We start from the raw sequence: 18,120 nt of genomic DNA on the forward strand, positions 1-18,120 counted from the left end.
CCCCCCGCCATTCTATGATGGAATGATTGATGCAGTCAGATAAAACTGTCTCCGCCCTTTCGCCTTCCTTTTGCGCGTTCTCATTGGCCAAGCCCCCTGTCGCTCTTCCCGGCTTCTCAGGGCTAACTCTCTTTTTTTTTTTCTAATTGACGCTACTATCAGTAGGGAGTCCCTATTGGACTTCGGCTTCATGCTCGAACGGCGCGGGTCGTGATTGGCGTTCGCGGCTGCGAGGCCACACCTCCTCCACGCCGCTCGGTCTGTGATTGGCAGATGGGGCTGCCTATTTTCCTGCTTCACCCACCGGGTCAGGAAGTGTGGCTGGTGGAGTCTTGGAGGGTTTTGTGTTACGACCGTGGGGAGCTGCTGAGCGGATGGTGAGAGGGAAGCCTGTGACCGGGGGATAGGAGACTCCCTCCCGTGAGGGGGTACCCCCTGTGACGTCATTCTGTCTGTCTCTGGGTGGGGTCTCCCTCCCGCCCTCCCTTCCAGGTGGGATGGCCCCAGGTGTTTTGCCTTCCTTGCATTGGCAATACCCGGAGCGAGCAGGCGCTGCCTTGCGGGATCAGGCCACGATCCACCTGGTCCAACACTCTGCTTCTGGCAGCATCAAGTCAGATGCCTCTGGGGAGCTCCCAAGCAGCTGGGTGAGAGGGTGCTGGCCTTTCCCTTGTCTGTCAGTGTCCATGTGCTGTACTGTCTCTGTATGGGGCGGTTCCATTGAGCTGTCACGGCTTGTGGCTGCTGATGCACCTATCTATGGCACATCTGTCCCATGCTTTTAAAAGCTTTCTAAGGCTACAATCCTACCTGCATTTTCCTGGGAATAAGCCCCATTGACTTTAATGGGACTTGCCTCTGCGTAGATATGCCTAGGACTGGGCTCAAAGCCTGTGGCCACTGATGCACTTTTTTGGTATTGAATCCTGTAAATTGGTTAGTTTAGATGTTGAAGTTTCTGCTGGCAGTGAACAAAATTACTGTACCAAGTTGCATGGGAGTGACTACAAAATCATAGTTGTCATATCTTGTATGGGATGCTGGATGGCTGGATTTGGCCACTGATGGATTTGGCCACTGGTTATAGGTCTTTTCAGAGGCACCAACAGCAATGGGAATTATGCACTGTATGAAGGAATGCTTACTTTGTTCTGTCCAGGCTTTCTGCCAGTTAGCCTCATTGGGACATTCCACGTTCTAGTATTGTGAAAGATGGAGCTGATTAATGGGGATAGGTCCCCTCTGGGAATGGGAAGGGAGAGTTGGATCACTGCCAGCACTCTGCAGAGTTTCACCCTCTCTGACAGATCTTACAGCTGATGTGATAAGAGGTGCTTCCAGGTTCTGAAACTGGATGAGCTGCTCTGAGATTTTTGGACTGGGCACCTGGAATTCTCTGTGTGGAGACGCAGCTGCTGTTCTGTGCTTTGTGATGTCTGGGGTGGCTTGGCATTTGTTTAATATTCAGCTCTGGTATGCAGATCTGTGGGTCTTGCTTTATAACAAAGAATTTTTTAATAATTTGGTAACAGATGTATTTTATTTGCTGCATTTGTATCCTGCCTTCCTTAACTCATGGAATTTGAAGTGATGTACACTGGGATTTCCATCCAATAGCTAACCAGACCTACTGTGCTTGTAGGTGGCTGAATCTCTTGTCAGATCATGCTCTGGGACCAATGCCCTGAAATGTAGCATGATCACATGGAAATAAACTCCTTTATCTTTAACTGTTGTATATAAGAGAGAATTTTGATAGATGCAACTTTTCTGCTGTTGCATGACGAGCTACACCTGCCAAAGTTCCATTTTGGACCCAGTTATAAAAAAGGTAAAGGCGTCCTATCCATTGGGCTGTGAATTTGCTCCACACCCAATTCCTTCCCTTCTCGTTCTCATCAAAGAAAATTTAACAAACAACTGAAATGGAAAATGCTGGTGGTGCTACACGTGTGACCCCCACCCCCACTTAAGTCACAGTGCAGTCCACTCGGCATTTCTCCTGAAGTCCAATAATCTAAGTGACAGTCTGTTTCTATAATCCTATTTGGTAGAAGGGTGTGTGTGCTGCTGCTGCTGCTGTCTGTGCTGTGTGTGTGTTTTCTTGCTGTCTTCTTTGTGGTATCCCTGCTTTGGCATGTGACTGAGATTACACCCTGGAGGGCAGGCAAGTCTGACAGACTGACTGTTGCAGATTGTAAAGGCTTTTCCCTGGAGAACTAGGAGCTGGCCGGGCCCCTTTTCCTGGTTTGTATCTTCTAAATGGCAGGATTCCTGCTTATCATTGGGTGTATGTGGGTGGTTGGGTGGTTAGGGTGGAGTCAGTAGTGTAAGTTGTCTAATTTGAGAGCAGGGGTTGGGCCTGGTGAGTAAGCGGCATTGCACCTGCATCCTGTTCTTTTACTTGGGGAGTTTTCTCATGTTTGTCTCTTGGCTGTGCAGATACTATCCGAGATGTAGAGATGGAAACGGAAGACCCTGGCTTACACCCAAAGGATGGGATGGATCCCCCTGAGCAGGAGTCTGGGCTAGATTCTGCAGAGATGGGTGAGTGGCATGAAGCATCTGTCTTCCATTCTTGTTCGCTTCTTCTACATAAGGCATTTTTGGGTGTCTTTCTGTGTCAGCATTTCTTATCAGCTGCATGTAGTTTTGCTTGGTAACAGTCAGTCTTTTTCATTTTGTGGTCCTTGTCTAGATAAAGCAAGAAAGGCGTCTCATGAGATTGTAAGCAAGTACTGTAAATGTAGCATCTCCAATGTATATGGTGCTGTAAAGCATGACATAAACAGAAAAGGGTAGGTTCCTGCTCCAAGTTGCTTAAAATCTAAGCTTACAGAGGGCAAAGCTGGCAAAGGGAGAGGCGAAGTCAGCAAGGGATGGCAATGATGATAGTTCTTAGCACTTGTTTCACACTCACTAAGTGTGCAAAGCACTTCTCAACAATTCTGTAAGCTGAACAATATCTCCATATTGCAGCTGGGGAGTTGAGACAGTTTGGGAGGGGCTTACCTAAGGTCGCCTATAAGCTCTGACTGAGCCACTATGGCCCAAATCCTAACCAACTTTCCAGCACTGGCATAGCTGTGCCAATGGGAAATGTGTTGCATCCTGTAGTTGGGTGGCACTCACGGAGGCTTCCTCAGAGTAAGGGAAAGTTTATTCCCTTACATCAGAGCTGCATTGCCCTTATGTCGGTGCTGGAAAGTGGGTTAGGATTGCGCCCTATGTCACACTGTCACGTACGTGAAGAAGTGCAGTTCAGTGTGCTTAGGTTTTGCTTTTGGTGGAGGTAGAAATTAGGTCCTCATACCATAGTTTCACACTAAGCATGCAGTCCCATATATCCAAACTTGGAAGTAAGCCCTGTTAAGCTTGTTGGAACTGAGTAAACATCTATAGGATGAGGCTACAAAGATGAGTTTTCAGGAGGAATGTGAAGAAATAAGTAAGTGGCACCATGTATTTGTCCTGGGAGTGAGTTCTAGGCATAAGGGGCAGAAAGGGAGAATGGCAACAATTGTGCCTTTTTAAGAGAGCAGGAGACTTTAGGAAGTTGTCAGCAGGGCACACTGAACCTTGCTGCAAAAAAATCTGTGGGGAATTGTTGTAAGGCTTTAGTTGACAAGAACTGATGTAGATTAGCTAGGAATTGTGAATGCTTTTACTCTTGACTTATTGCACGATATCTTTCCAGGTGGAGATGAACCCAGTTCTGCCTTGGATGAGCAGAGGGAGCAACCTGTACTCCCAAATAATGGACCCTTGAGCGTGGTAGAGAGCAGACTGGATGTGCAGGAGGAGTCGAGTGAAACTCGGGAGGAACTGAGTGACAAAGACCTGTCAGATTCAGCCTCCACTGACAATACCTTGGAAGACTCCAGTGAATTTAGCAGGCCTATGGTGATGGGCAGTGGGCCAGCAGGGGAGGAGGAAGCAGCACAGTCTCGCCCTGTTACACACCGGGATGAAGATGTGACAACTGAGAGTTGGCGGGCACACAGAAAACATGTCTTTGTCTTAAGTGAAGCTGGCAAACCCATTTACTCGCGCTATGGCAATGAGGAAGCTCTCAGTTCTACTATGGGGGTCATGATGGCCCTGGTGTCATTCATCCAGAGTGGGGATAACACCATCCGTTCCATCTATTCTGGTATGGCACAAAGTGGGGAAATGGGGGTCAATAGATATGGCTGTACCTATCTCAAAGAAGTATCCTGATAGTTTTTATAGGTCACCTTGCAACTGGGCTGGTCCTCAAGATTATGACTGGTACCTGTCTTATCAAGGAGACAGTTGCGTTTCCACTGATTGGGCACAGTCTAGGGCTAGACTGTAAATGTGTTTGGAGCAGCAGAGGAAGATCAGGTTGTTCATGATGACTCTGTCTTCTGTTCTGTGGGCTATACCCGGGGTTTTGTGTTGCAATTTTATGCAAATACAGAAAAGCACAAATGGGGTGCAGAATTTGAGACACTCAACTTTTTCTTCTTGCTTCTGTTTTAAATAGCACTTTTTCTAGCAATCATAGTTGGGAAGATATGCTTGAAAGCATATTGGCAACATTTGGTGACATTTTAGAAGTCAAACTGCTGCTGAAAAAATTATAGTGGTCACGAATGATGCTGAGGTTCTGTTTTCTAACTCCTCACCTGCCCCCTTGACTTGCAGGAGCAAAATAAAATTATGCATAATTAAAATTCCAGATAAAATATGTAAAATGAGAAGATGCACACTTAACAATCTTAATAAAGTATGCAGTAATAAGAGTGAGTACTATTAAAATATGCAAGTACAGCAAGATAAAACAACATCTGTTCTTTCTTGGGCATCTTAGTGAGGTGGTGTGTGACTGTTCTAGTTTTTAAAAAAGCACACAACACTTAGGTCTAGAAATTCAAATTCTAAATTCTGCCCCAAGAAAAGCCCATTTCTACAGTCTGTAAGAACTTATGCAAAGTGATCCAGTGTTGCATATCTTCTTATGTTTGGCATATTGTCTCTATCAGTCTTGCATAACTACTTCCACTAGCCCTGGGGCAAAACAATATGCAGAGCATTAAAACCCAGCATTAAAACTCAGCTGTGATCATAAGGACTAAACAGTTGCTTGTAAAAATGGAAAACTGAGATTTTCAGGAAACTAAGCTCTCTGCTTGTACAGCACAGATTTTTTTATGCTTCCATGGAACCAGACTACAGTATATACACAGCCTCGCCTTTTAGTAAGAACCAAACTACATTTTACATTAAGGGTGCAAGTTTCATTTAGACAAGGCACATTTGCACCTCCTTGGGAGTCAGCTGGGCCGGCACAGGGATGTGCACCAGCCTGCAGAGGCTGTATCCAGCCTCCATGCCGACTTGGGGAGGGAGGGTTACGTCGGCCGAGTTCGGCCGACGCAGGGGTATGGGGGGGGTGGGGAGAAGGTGGGAGGGAGGTGTTCTGGTGTTGGCAGTGGGTGGTCCCAGGGGCAGGCAGGTGGGGAATGGGAGGTGGGGCTAGGACCCAGCTGTTATGCAGGATCCCAACCCCATTCCCCGAGCAGCGCGGAGTGGCTGCAAGCTGCTGTGGTGGCTTACCTGGGGGTAAGGGAAAGAGTTTCCCCTTGCTTCTGGCTGAGCCACTTCTGGCCCCAATCTTGCTCTGGATACAGTGTAGGTCTCCTGGCCTGCCTGTTCCAGCGCAAGATAGGATTGCACTGTAAATATGTTGTTGTGTTGTTACTTGCTTTAATTTACATGGGTTCAAGAGCCATGCAGGAGTACAGTTTGGATCAGGGTTACAGCTGGGAGCGAGAGTATTTTATCATTTACCTTAGTGTTTTCTCTTCTGTAGTTAAGTTGCTGCTGCTTAGAGGTAATTTGCAGTGGGGGGAAATGGTATTGGGGTAAAAATACTCTAAACCCCCCCCCAGCAGTCCTGATCTTGACTGCAGCCCATGTGGCTCCTATACATAAATAATCTTAAGTTTGTAACTACGCAATGAAACATTTAGTGTAATATGTAGGGTGGCCATTGTAGGGCACAAAATGAGGCCTGGTTTTTCATCCTGGTTCAGTCATATTTGACTGGGGAGCTGAATCTGTCACAGATCCTGATGGCTCTTCTCCCTGTTTTTTCATCGCAGATGATCGCAAACTGGTTTTTGTGCAGCAGGGCCCACTTGTGCTGGTGTCTGTTTCACGCACCCTGCAGTCGGAGCAGCAGCTGAGCCAGGAGCTTTTGTATGTCTACTACCAGATCATCAGCATGCTCACTCAAGCCAGCATCACCCGTATCTTTGAGAAAAAGAAGAACTATGATCTCCGGCGCCTGCTCACTGGCTCAGAGAAGATTCTTGACCGACTGCTGAACCTGGTGGAGTCAGACCCTTGTTTTTTGCTTGGTGCTGTCCGCTGTCTGCCTCTGCCATCTTCCCTGCGCGATTCACTGAGTACTTTGCTCCAGAAGTCAATCACACCTAATCTGGTATTTTCCATTCTAGTGGCTCGTAGTCAGCTGGTCACTACAGTACAAGAGAAAACAGTTATTGATGATTGCCGGCTAGAACCCACTGACTTGCACTTGTTGCTCAACCTCATTGGGGCAACCTCTGCCTTCCAAACTGGGGAGATCTGGACACCTATTTGCTTGCCTCGCTTCAACCCTGACTGTTACTTTTATGCTTACATTTCCTACTTGGATGCAGAATGTACTGTCTGCCTCATCCTTCTCTCTGTTGACAAGGAGTCTTTCTATTCTGTCTCGGACTGCAAGAAGCGCATTGAGGAGGGCATGAGGACTCAAAACTACCTGCAGGCACTCTCAAGCGGCTTGAGGAGCCCATCCTACAGTGTGGGGATGGTGGGGGTGCCAGATCTTCGGCACTTTATGTACAAGCCCCTGGATATACCTGATAACTACCGGCAGCTCCCTCAGTTCACCAGGTAATTGGAGAATCAAGTGCGTTGGAATTTGCTCTGAACAAAGTGGGAATAAGGAGAACTTGGAATAAGAATTTATTGTGATGCTGGGAGTAGGATGGAGGCACTATGGGAGGTGAAGTCCTCTGTGACTAGGTGCTAATGCTGTGGAATCCCCATTGTGTAGCATATTGGCCTGTTGCTATATAGTAGGCTAACATCTGTGAACTTCTAGAAAATGTGGTTGGGCTTGTTCATGCCCTACATTTCTGTATGTGTGGAATGTTTCATGGTGTTTGACCTGGAAAGGAAACTTGAGAATCTTGTATTGGTTGGTGTGAAAAAGATTGCTAGTCTTATTGATATGGGGGATGATTTCTTCCCCAAAGCATTCATGCAATGTTTCTCTTCAGGACAGAGCTTCTTTCCAAGAGCTCAGTGTTGTGTGCAAAGTTTTCCTGTCACACTCATCCTGTGAGGTTGGTTAGGCTGAGAGGCAGAGACTGTTCTCTCAGTGTGCTTCATGAGGGGGTGGTATTTGAGCCTTGGTCTCCCTAGTTCAACACTGCCCTTTCTACACTTCCTGTCAGATGCCGGTACTGTCCTTCATGCACTCATATCTCTCTTGCATTCAACATGATGAACTTTGACAGGAAATCTTGTCTGTCATGTCATGCCGTAGAATGCAGCAGAATGCCTTGTCACATCCGGGTTGCACCCCAGAATATGCCACAAGGTATTCTGGGGGCAGGGCATGATGTGGCCAATGAAGTGGGTCGCACTTCCAACTTCAGGGTCATGCCAGCCTTGTTACCCACCAAAAACCAGGTAGTGGCTCACTTTTAGGTTGTGATCCACAGTTTGAGAACCACTGCTGTAATAGTTGGCTGCACTGAACCAGGTTTAGACTAGATGACCTCATAATTCCCTTCCAACATCCTGCAACTGAACCAATTCATGCAAAATAATCAAATGGTTAATGATTTGCATAACTGTATTTGAATGTGGAGTTGGCTTTTTTTGGAACTGAATCTGTATGAGTTTTTGTTTTATTTAGTGATTATAAATGATCCTGAAACTTGTTTTTTGCTTGGGAAATAACTAAACTGAGTAGCACATTTGCATACCCCCCACTGTCTCGCCCTGAAATTTCACTTGATATAATATGTGCCTGTCGACCATTCTAATATTTCATTGTGTGTTTGTAATGCTTGCATGATGTAGGTGTACTCATCAAAGCCAGGATGGACTACAGCTGTTCAAATGTGCATTTGGTGGCAAATCTGGGTTTTGTGTCACAAAATGCCAGAACAGTGAAGTACGTACCAAAAGACCATTTTTTTAAAACAAAAAAAAATGTGTTGAGGCAGCTAGACCTAGGAACACCCAGACCTCTAGGCAGCTGGCATACCTTTCCCCCCACCTCCCATCCAGAGGTTGTGGGAAGAGCTAAGCTTGCCTTATTGAATTACAGCTTTAAATAGAGCATGTCATGTGTTCTTATAACAAGAATTTGTGTGGAAGCAGGAGCCGTTCATGTGACTATGAGGCCATCGGGGATTGAGCATCATGAGATTTCAGCTAGCTAGCTTGCAATGTCCTGCAGCAGTACAGGGAAATCTGGAAATGAATGTCAAGGAATGGACACTGACCTTGATGCTGATGCACCTTTGAACCAGCCATATGTCCTTAAAGGTGTTTCCTGTGTTAATTTTACCTTTTGCTGCTTGTTAGTGATACATGTCAGTGCAGCTGTGTGGTTGCTTTAGAAATAGCCCAACTTGCAATTCTCTGAAGACTTGCCAAAGGCTGATGGCCTACTTTCTTGGCCATTTTGGTACACTGCGAGAGGGGGTGATGGCAATAGGTCAAAAGCCAGAATTATGTTGGCCTAAGTTAGATGCATTCTTTAATCTACACACAGGATCAGCTTTTTCAACCCTACTGTTTGCTGTAGTGTGTTGATTTGACTGATGATGGGCTAGAAACTGCCTCATAGTGGCATTCCTAGCACCTTTTCCACAAGCATCCCATGTTCAGGCTCAGGATTTATTAACATGAGCATTGGACATCTTCTGAGCTCATTGTAAGATTACCTTGTATAGGCTGACTTGTAATGGCTTCATCTGGGGTTATATTCTTATCCTCTCCCATCCTTTCTAGCGAATTTCTGTGGCAATGGCTGAAATATACAAATTCATTTGATTCTTAGCTCTGCCCTTGATCTGTAGGTTCTGTAGTCTGGTCCATAGTAAAGAGTTGTATAGCTCCCTGTGTAGACTTCCCTGATATGTCATTCTTCACCCCCACAGCCCAGAACTAGAGGGGCCATATTGCAGTGAGAATGAACGTCATCGGCTCTTTGACCTGTATCACTACCTTCACAGTCGGATCCACAGTACCTCACGCCCTCTGCGTCTCATCTACCATGTAGCTGAAAAGGAGACCCTTTTGGCTTGGGTGAGGAATGATTCTGTGGTTGTTTCAAATAACTTGCTTCTTGAATGTTCATAGTGGAGTTTGGATAAAATGAGGGGTTTCTGTTTCCAGGCATTTCAACATAAGGTGAATTGGTGAGGAACACTTGCAGGGGAACAGGGGTATGTGTTGGAGCCCCAGATCTGAAACATTTTGAGATATGGAGACCAGTGCTGGACACAATACTCCAGATGTGGCCTTACTATCAATTTGTACAATGGCATACTAATATTGGTGGTTTTATTCTCAATCCCTTTTTAAAATTATCCCAAGCATGAAATTGGCCTTCTTCACCGCCACTGTACACTGGGTTGACACTTTCATGGAGCTGTCCATCACCAACCCAAGGTTGGTCTCCTGATCCATCACAGATGGTTCAGAACTCATTAGTGTATATGTGATGTATTGATTTCTTGCTCCACAATGCATTACTTTGCACATTACTTTGCATTACACTGAAGCATTTCTGCCATTTTGCTGCCCATATATGAGACAATTTCCTATGAGTGTTCCTGGTTGAAGGTAAACCATAATTTGCTGCTCTGTCTGAGAGCTTGATGTGGCAATTGCCTCACTGTTAATTCAGATAGTGACAAACCATGGTTTTACACTGCATCTGAATTATCCCAGCATGTGACTATGGATGGAATCTTAGAGGCGGCGGCTGCTGCTGCTGCTGCTATTATTATTATTATTTTTTTTTTACCCCGCCTTTCTCCCTGAAGGGTCTCAAGGCGGCTTACAAAACAAGGTTAAAACACATTAAAAACATAGTTTAAAACAGATAAAAAATAACATATTTTAAAAACAGTAGTCAGATAAAAACTAGTCAGATAAGAGCATAGCGCAGCAAATTAAAAAAGGATCAGGCCTGTAAACAGATGTTAAAAAATATTAAGAGATGTTAAAAAGGCCAGGAACTCAGAAGGCTTGTCTAAACAGAAGGGTCTTCAGGCCTCGCCGAAAAGTTTCAAGCGAGGGAGCAGTTCTTAAGTCAAGGGGAAGGGAATTCCATAGCGTTGGTGCCACTACTGAGAAGGCCGTATTTCTTGCTGCTGCCCCACGTACCTCCCTAGGCTGCTGCACTTGTAAAAAGGCCTTCTCTGATGACCTAAGAGGACGGGCCGGATTGTACGGGAGTAGGCGGTCTCTGAGATACCCTGGTCCAGAGCAGTATAAGGGCTTTAATTGAATCTAGTGGCTTATGAAGTTTAGACCCATGGGGCTATAGAATAGTAAAGTTTCATAATACCTGATAGGGAAATCAAAGGTTCCAACTCCTCTCCACTTGGTGTCTCTGGTGGGATCTGCACAGAGTTCCTGACCTACCTACTGAATGGGGTTGTTGACCTTTCTTCTCTCCTCCAGGTTACCAGTAAATTTGAATTATACACCTGCTTCAGTCCCTTGGTGACCAAAGCTGGTGCCATCAATGTCCTGACCAAGCTGCTGCGCTGGATAAAGAAGGAAGAAGACCGGCTCTTCATCCGCTACCCACCTAAGTACTCCACCACACCTAACCCTGGTAGAGGAAGCAAGGGGACCCGAACTGATGGTGCTGAGAATGGCTTCTTTGGAGCCCTATAGGCCTAGAACGTCAGTCATCTTGAATTGTCTCCTGTGTGTTTCTCCTTAAAGAACACTCTCGAAGGAAGAACTTCTCTGCGAGCAAGGAAAGAACTTTCATGTTGTGTTCTGGTTTGGGAAGAATTAGGTTTTCAGACCAAGTTGCCTCTTTGGTAACCGAGCCTGAAAGGTTTGACATGCTGCTTTTTAAAAAGTCCACTTGGCAGTCTTCAGTGCTGTAGAGAGGGACTGAACCTGAGCAGAGGCTCTCTTGTAGACTGTGAAGATGTCTAGGGAGGCTGTGGATTTTAACTGTGGAAGTGGTATGTCATTGGAAGGTTGGGGATTTCATGTGGGCATCACCTGAACATGGCTTACACTGATGATTATTCTAGAGCCCAGGAGGCTAAAATTTGCCATTAATGAGGGCTTGCTCAAGCCTGGGGAATTGCATTGGCTTTTCGTATCCTGTTTCCTCTTTTCTCATTAGCAGCTTTTTAAGTGTGCTGAATACCACTTCTGTCTCTGGGGCAAAAAACAGGAGGTGGGAAATTCAGCTTGTTCTGTTTCTCTAATGCTCAAAATGGCAAAAGAAAAGAAAAGAAAGAATCCCAAGTGGGATACTCAGATCAGCAACCAAGATTATCTTGGTACTGTCACAAAATAAAGATGATTTACATACAACATTGTGATTATCTCTAGTTAGGCACTCTGTTTTGTTTTTTTCCAAAAAGGCTACCCATGGCTAGTCTAGAAGCTGCTGCTTGCTTCTCAAGAGATTGGTGCCTTTAGGCAGCACATAATCAGCCTAGAACTGTTGAATGTTTGTTGCAAACATTGATGATTTGAATCAGCTTAATGCCACCTTGAGAGTGCTCTAAGTGAAGCGGTTTGATTCCAAAGAATCCTGCACCTTGGGGCTATCAGTATTTTTAACTTAAGACTCTTGACCTCACTCTTCTTTTGGACTCTAATTTCCTTTTGGAGAAGTGGCCTCAGACCTTTGTCCTGAAGCCACATGTATATGAAGGGTGTCTTGCAGTCTTCTGGTACAATGTAATGTCTCTCTGATGGCTCAGTTTGTACTATGTAACTATGATGGAATTTTGGCAACTGTCTTTTTAATGTCTTCTGCTGAAACCTAACTGGCTTTGAAAAACCATCTTTCTGTCCAATATGTATTCCTCCCCCCCCTCCCAACAGCCAACCTGATTTTCTCCTGTCCAAAAATGAAGGTCTGTCTTGGACTGAAACTGGAGCTCATAAAAATTCAGAGAGAAGAATTCTTGTTTTTTTTACTGCTTGAATAATATGTTGCTTCTATGAGCACTATTATTTTTTCTTACATTGGAGAGCCACCAGCTTTTCCTTCAGCAGCTGTGTGTATGCTGTAGACTTCTAGGTAGGGAAGAATAAACAGATCCATGGTAAACTTCCTTTTAAAGCTTGATACTGATCAATAACCCTCTTCTCATTCTTGATTCCAGATCTTGACAGCTGCTCTTTTCAAAGGGGGACTTGAAAAAAAATATTATTTACAAGCAAATAACAATTGCATCCTTTCTATTCCTAAGCAGCTGCTTCTTTGCCATGCAAATCTATGCCCTGTCTACATTTGCTACTGCTGCTCTACTGGGTCTTGTTTCCCTGGCCTTCCTGGTAACTATAAAGAAGTCTTGTCTTGGTCCACATGGGAGCATGAGGGAGCCTCCTTCAGTGGGCAGTCCTCCCACCCTTTGCTTTCTCATTATGGGCTTGGGGTGGGAAAGGCTTGATTTAATCTGGGATTTAAAAAAAAATTTTTTGTCAGCGTACTGAGTAATGTTGCCAGTTTGAAGTGGGCTGAGCACCAAATTGGATTCTCTCTTCATTGCCAGCACTGCAGTGATTAGAAGAATGATGCTATTCTGCAGCATACATCTGTTGTTGTTGTTGTTGGATTCCTCCTGGTGCTTGCTTTTTGCTCAGCTTGCTTCTGGCTGGCATTTTTTTCTACCATGGCAGGAGAACAGCAGTGATTCCATGTGAACAGCAGTGATCATGTGGGTTGACTGACAATGAGGGTTTATATTACTGGCTGAACTGTTGTACTAAGAACTGGAAGCATCTTATTAAATACAAACACATCCCATTTTAAAATTATGTCTTGGCATGTGTCTGTTTTCTTTCTCCATCTGGCAGTGTGGTTGGCAAAGGATCTTCCATTTAGTTTGTCAGGATCAATGGCAGTCACTTGTTTCAAGGAATTCTCTACGGCAGCCTTGCAAATAAGTAGGGCTATCACCTGAAGAAAGACAATTTAGGATGCAATCCCAACCCACTTTCCAGCACCGACATAAGGACAATGCAGCTTTGAGATAAGGGGACAAACATCCCCTTACTCTGAGGAGGCCTCAGTGACTGCCACCCAACTGTAAGAAGCCTCATACGTCCCATTGGTTCAGCTATGCCAGTGCTGGAAGGTGGGTTAGGATTCGGGCTTAAGGCTATTAATGGGCTGGGATTTCCCCCTTTTTGGGGGGGACGACAATGCATGTTTTATGGAACCAAGTGAATGGCTAGTAATCAATTTCAATGAGTTGTCGAATTTGCAGGATTGACTTCCTCATATGTATGCCAGAAACAAAGCAAATACCAATCATGCAATTTGCATGCTATAGTTATGTCAGGGTCTTTCCCTGACAGTGGTTTTGCACTGGGGCCTGTGTTAAAAATATACCATGTGGCTGATGACTGCAGGTTTTCAAAAATCCACCACCATTTTAAGCCAGTTTGTGTTTCACTTGTATAAATAGGAAGAACTGTCACAGTTAGTTTAGCTCCCTTGAGGGCCCAGTCCTATCCAACTTTCCAGCACCAAGTGCAACCATAATGCAGCCCTGAGGCAAGGGAACAAATATTCCCATACCTTGGGGAGGCTTCTGTGACTGCCTTCCCACCACACGATGTAGTGCACACCCCATTGGCATGGTTGCGCCGGCGCTAGAAAATTGGATAGGATTGGGCCCTGAGTCTACTTACTCAGAGCTGGCATGTCTAGCCTAGCATTTCATTTTGTGACTTTGTGGAAAATGAGGTGTTTGGTTTGATCTTGGTTGTGTGGCATTTTGAGAATGGGGTGTTTTGGCATAGCAAGTTCAGTACTGCCAGATTCTTCATGCAGATATAGACCAAATACATTAAATACTCCTTGCAGCACCAATGGGGAGCACGTGCTGTACTTCAGTTCTATGAACTATGCTTTTCTTTACAGGAGAAAATGAATTTTTGAATGAACCAAGTCGGGGTCACCATTTCTGCTTCATGTTACCTCCACTTGAGCTTGTGACTGCTAGTGGAGTCAAAACAAGTTGCAAAGGAGCAGTAGCTCTGTGGCCCCCTTTTTAATTTTAGTGTGGGGCCATCATGACAAGAGAGTGTGGAGAAGAGGTTGTAGTGGCAGTTGAGAAAAGGCGGGAAACTGCCACAGAAGCTGGGGGAGGGGTGCAGAGGCAGGAAGCCATGAAGTGAGGTTGGAGGGTGGAGGTGGAGTTCTCAGGTCTAAGGGGCCCAACCTCAGTAGACCATGGAGGAAAATACACAACGTGAGCATGGTTATGGCAGCCTGCAGACATTGAATTGAAACAGAGGGGAGAGGGAGGGAAGAGAGCTCAGATGGTGTCCGGAGAAAGATTCCCAGCAGGAGGAAGAAAAGGAATGGCTGAAACAAAGAAGGAAAAGTGCTGCCCAACGGCACTGTTTAAGTGATCTGAATAGCTTACTCTGTGTCTTCTGTTTCCCTCCAAATCTTGCCAGTCTTATCAAACCATAACACTTTTTCCTCGGCTCAGCCAATGGTTTGTTTTGTTTTGTATGTTCAAGTGAGAGCTCAGGCTTCTTATTAATCAATTTCTCATTCCCCACTGTAGGCAAATGAGCCTACATATATAGTCCCTTCCTCTTTTTATTGAGGAAAGGGGACAAGTGCGTTAGGAAGTGGAAGGTGGTGGGTTGGCCAGTGGTTCTCCTGTTGCATTTTTAGACTTGTGTCTCCTATCTCTTTCCACATTTTAAATCTGAAGGGACACTGAGCTTATCTGAAAAATTTGATGTACTAAGGCTGCAATCCTAACCTCACTTCCCTGGGAGTAAGTCCCATTGAACACAATAGGACTTACTTCTGAGTAGACATGCTTAGGCTTGTGCCCTTCAAAACACAAAACCGGCACAAAAACACTAAGTGCTGTATGACTTTAATCGCAGCTCAGCAGCTCCAGAAGTAAACTACACATTACCCTTATTGGAGTTGATGGAATGAAGATTCAACCTACAGCCTTTTTTTGTGTGAAGGAAAGCAGTTTTGGCCAAGGGTGACTTCGGCAGGGTGGACAGTGGGAGGGAGGGGTGCCCGTTTTTCCATTCCCATTACCTGAGATTCTGGATATACTTTTAGCAAGAGTGAATGTGTCTGGAACACACTGGAGGGAAAAGCAGCATGAGGGAGTGTAAAAACAGTTGAGAGAGAGTTAACTATTAATTCCTTCCCCCCCTTCTACCACTCAAAATTGCTCCCCATTCAAGACTACTTTTAATATAAAAGGGGTTTGTTCTTATGTTGAGAGGGTGGGAGGAAAGCAAAACCATCCTGAAGAGTAGCACTGACTTGAAATACATCTTGCAGCTGTTATCTAAATTTAGAAATGTCTACCTTGAAATCAGGCTGCTAGTGCTAGTTTCCTGTGATGTTTTAAAATATATATTTTTTTAAACTGTAAAGCATAAAATATATATTTTTAGGGGAAAAAACCACTTCCCCCTTCTCACAAAATTTCTCAACAGGGAGGGAAACTTTCTTCCATCAAAAAAACAGGTGCCTGATGGGACTGGCCTGTGTAGAGGAACAATAGGGTACAATGTGCATATCTGACCAAAGTCAGATCCACCCAAGAGTTATCCATCCACTAGATGGATGGAAGCATCCACCCAAGAGTTATTAAGGAATTGAAGAATGAAGTTGCAGACCTCTTGACTAAGGTATGCAACTTGTCCCTCAAAATGGCCACGGTGCCAGAAGATTGGAGGATAGCAAATGTCACGCCTATCTTTAAAAAGGGAAAGAGGGGGGACCCGGGAAACTATAGGCCGGTCAGCCTAACATCCATACCGGGTAAGATGGTGGAATGCCTCATCAAAGATAGGATCTCAAAACACATAGACGAACAGGCCTTGCTGAGGGAGAGTCAGCATGGCTTCTGTAAGGGTAAGTCTTGCCTCACGAACCTTATAGAATTCTTTGAAAAGGTCAACAGGCATGTGGATGCGGGAGAACCCGTGGACATTATATATCTGGACTTTCAGAAGGCGTTTGACACGGTCCCTCACCAAAGACTACTGAAAAAACTCCACAGTCAGGGAATTAGAGGACAGGTCCTCTCGTGGATTGAGAACTGGTTGGAGGCCAGGAAGCAGAGAGTGGGTGTCAATGGGCAATTTTCACAATGGAGAGAGGTGAAAAGCGGTGTGCCCCAAGGATCTGTCCTGGGACCGGTGCTTTTCAACCTCTTCATAAATGACCTGGAGACAGGGTTAAGCAGTGAAGTGGCTAAGTTTGCAGACGACACCAAACTTTTCTGAGTGGTGAAGACCAGAAGTGATTGTGAGGAGCTCCAGAAGGATCTCTCCAGACTGGCAGAATGGGCAGCAAAATGGCAGATGCGCTTCAATGTCAGTAAGTGTAAAGTTATGCACATTGGGGCAAAAAATCAAAACTTTAGATATAGGCTGATGGGTTCTGAGCTGTCTGTGACAGATCAGGAGAGAGATCTTGGGGTGGTGGTGGACAGGTCGATGAAAGTGTCGACCCAATGTGCGGCGGCAGTGAAGAAGGCCAATTCTATGCTTGGGATCATTAGGAAGGGTATTGAGAACAAAACGGCTAGTATTATAATGCCGTTGTACAAATTGATGGTAAGGCCACACCTGGAGTATTGTGTCCAGTTCTGGTCGCCGCATCTCAAAAAAGACATAATGGAAATGGAAAAGGTGCAAAAGAGAGTGACTAAGATGATTACGGGGTTGGGGCACCTTCCTTATGAGGAAAGGCTATGGCGTTTGGGCCTCTTCAGCCTATAAAAGAGACGCCTGAGGGGGGACATGATTGAGACATACAAAATTATGCAGGGGATGGACAGAGTGGATAGGAAGATGCTCTTTACACTCTCACATAATACCAGAACCAGGGGACATCCACTAAAATTGAGTGTTGGGCGGGTTAGGACAGACAAGAAATTATTTCTTTACTCAGCATGTGGTCGGTCTGTGGAACTCCTTGCCACAGGATGTGGTGATGGCGTCTAGCCTGGACGCCTTTAAAAGGGGATTGGACAAGTTTCTGGAGGAAAAATCCATTATGGGATACAAGCCATGATGTGTATGCGCAACCTCCTGATTTTAGAAATGGGTTATGTCAGAATGTCAGATGCAAGGGAGGGCACCAGGATGAGGTCTCTTGTTATCTGGTGTGCTCCCTGGGGCATTTGGTGGGCCGCTGTGAGATACAGGAAGCTGGACTAGATGGGTCTATGGCCTGATCCAGTGGGGCTGTTCTTATGTTCTTATGTAAAGTCCAATAAGTGAATGTAAGGGACTTCATAATTCTTATGGTGACCTCGACACTCAGCAATACACTTGTGCCATTTTTAAGCTGAAGGAATGGCTACGTTATCACAGCTCAAGCCTACCTAAATTCCCCACTGCCAGTGCAGGCATGCTAAGTGAGTGCGTGCTGCATTCTATGGCGGTGGTGGAGGGTAGTTGGAGAGGTCTTTTCATGGTAAGTGAACTTTTCCAATAATCTCTAAGGGACTCCATAATCCTGTACCAGCTATTTTACTGGTACAAGACTGAGACCTGTAAAGGCAGCAGAAAAGGAGAGGGATAGGATTTGACCACACACTTATGCCTCCGAACCTACTCTCCCTTATTCCTCTCCCTCCCCATTCCACCCACCCCCTTTGACACCTTACCTGTAAGCAGCAGATAGTGGCCTGGCCACTGACCTGAACTCACAGTCACTGCAGACTGTGCTGGCAGCCTCGCTGTGCTGACCAGTGCCACTGGAGTGTGTGACACTAGCACAACTTCTGTCAGGATCCAGGCACTTTGGATCCAGCTTTGCTGGTGGAATGTGTG

The 18,120-nt window shown here is 45.4% G+C and overlaps 1 protein-coding gene across 2 annotated transcripts; it reads left to right on the top strand.

The window, feature by feature from the left end:
• Nucleotides 1–313: 313 nt before the first annotated feature.
• On the top strand, nt 314–13,089 carry MON1B (MON1 homolog B, secretory trafficking associated). 2 transcript variants are annotated; one of them, XM_066615880.1, is made up of 6 exons: nt 314–377; nt 2,443–2,547; nt 3,698–4,153; nt 6,132–6,930; nt 9,219–9,366; nt 10,753–13,089. In XM_066615880.1, the coding sequence occupies exons 2-6, from the start codon at nt 2,463–2,465 to the stop codon at nt 10,969–10,971; spliced, it is 1,707 nt and encodes a 568-aa protein (XP_066471977.1). In that variant the 5' UTR covers nt 314–377; nt 2,443–2,462; the 3' UTR covers nt 10,972–13,089. The 2 variants fall into 2 exon arrangements, with proteins under 2 accessions (XP_066471977.1, XP_066471978.1); XM_066615881.1 differs by lacking the exon at nt 314–377 and adding an exon at nt 596–647.
• The last annotated feature ends 5,031 nt before the right edge of the window (nt 13,090–18,120 follow it).

Source organism: Tiliqua scincoides, chromosome 2 (assembly GCF_035046505.1).
Source record: "Tiliqua scincoides isolate rTilSci1 chromosome 2, rTilSci1.hap2, whole genome shotgun sequence".
NCBI lineage: Eukaryota > Metazoa > Chordata > Lepidosauria > Squamata > Scincidae > Tiliqua > Tiliqua scincoides.

Coding starts and splice junctions, on each gene's coding strand:
- MON1B (XM_066615880.1), top strand. CDS start 2,463: ATGGAAACGGAAGACCCTGGCTTACACCCAAAGGATGGGATGGATCCC. Junction 2,548..3,697: donor GCTAGATTCTGCAGAGATGG/GTGAGTGGCATG, acceptor ATATCTTTCCAG/GTGGAGATGAACCCAGTTCT. Junction 6,931..9,218: donor CAGCTCCCTCAGTTCACCAG/GTAATTGGAGAA, acceptor TCACCCCCACAG/CCCAGAACTAGAGGGGCCAT.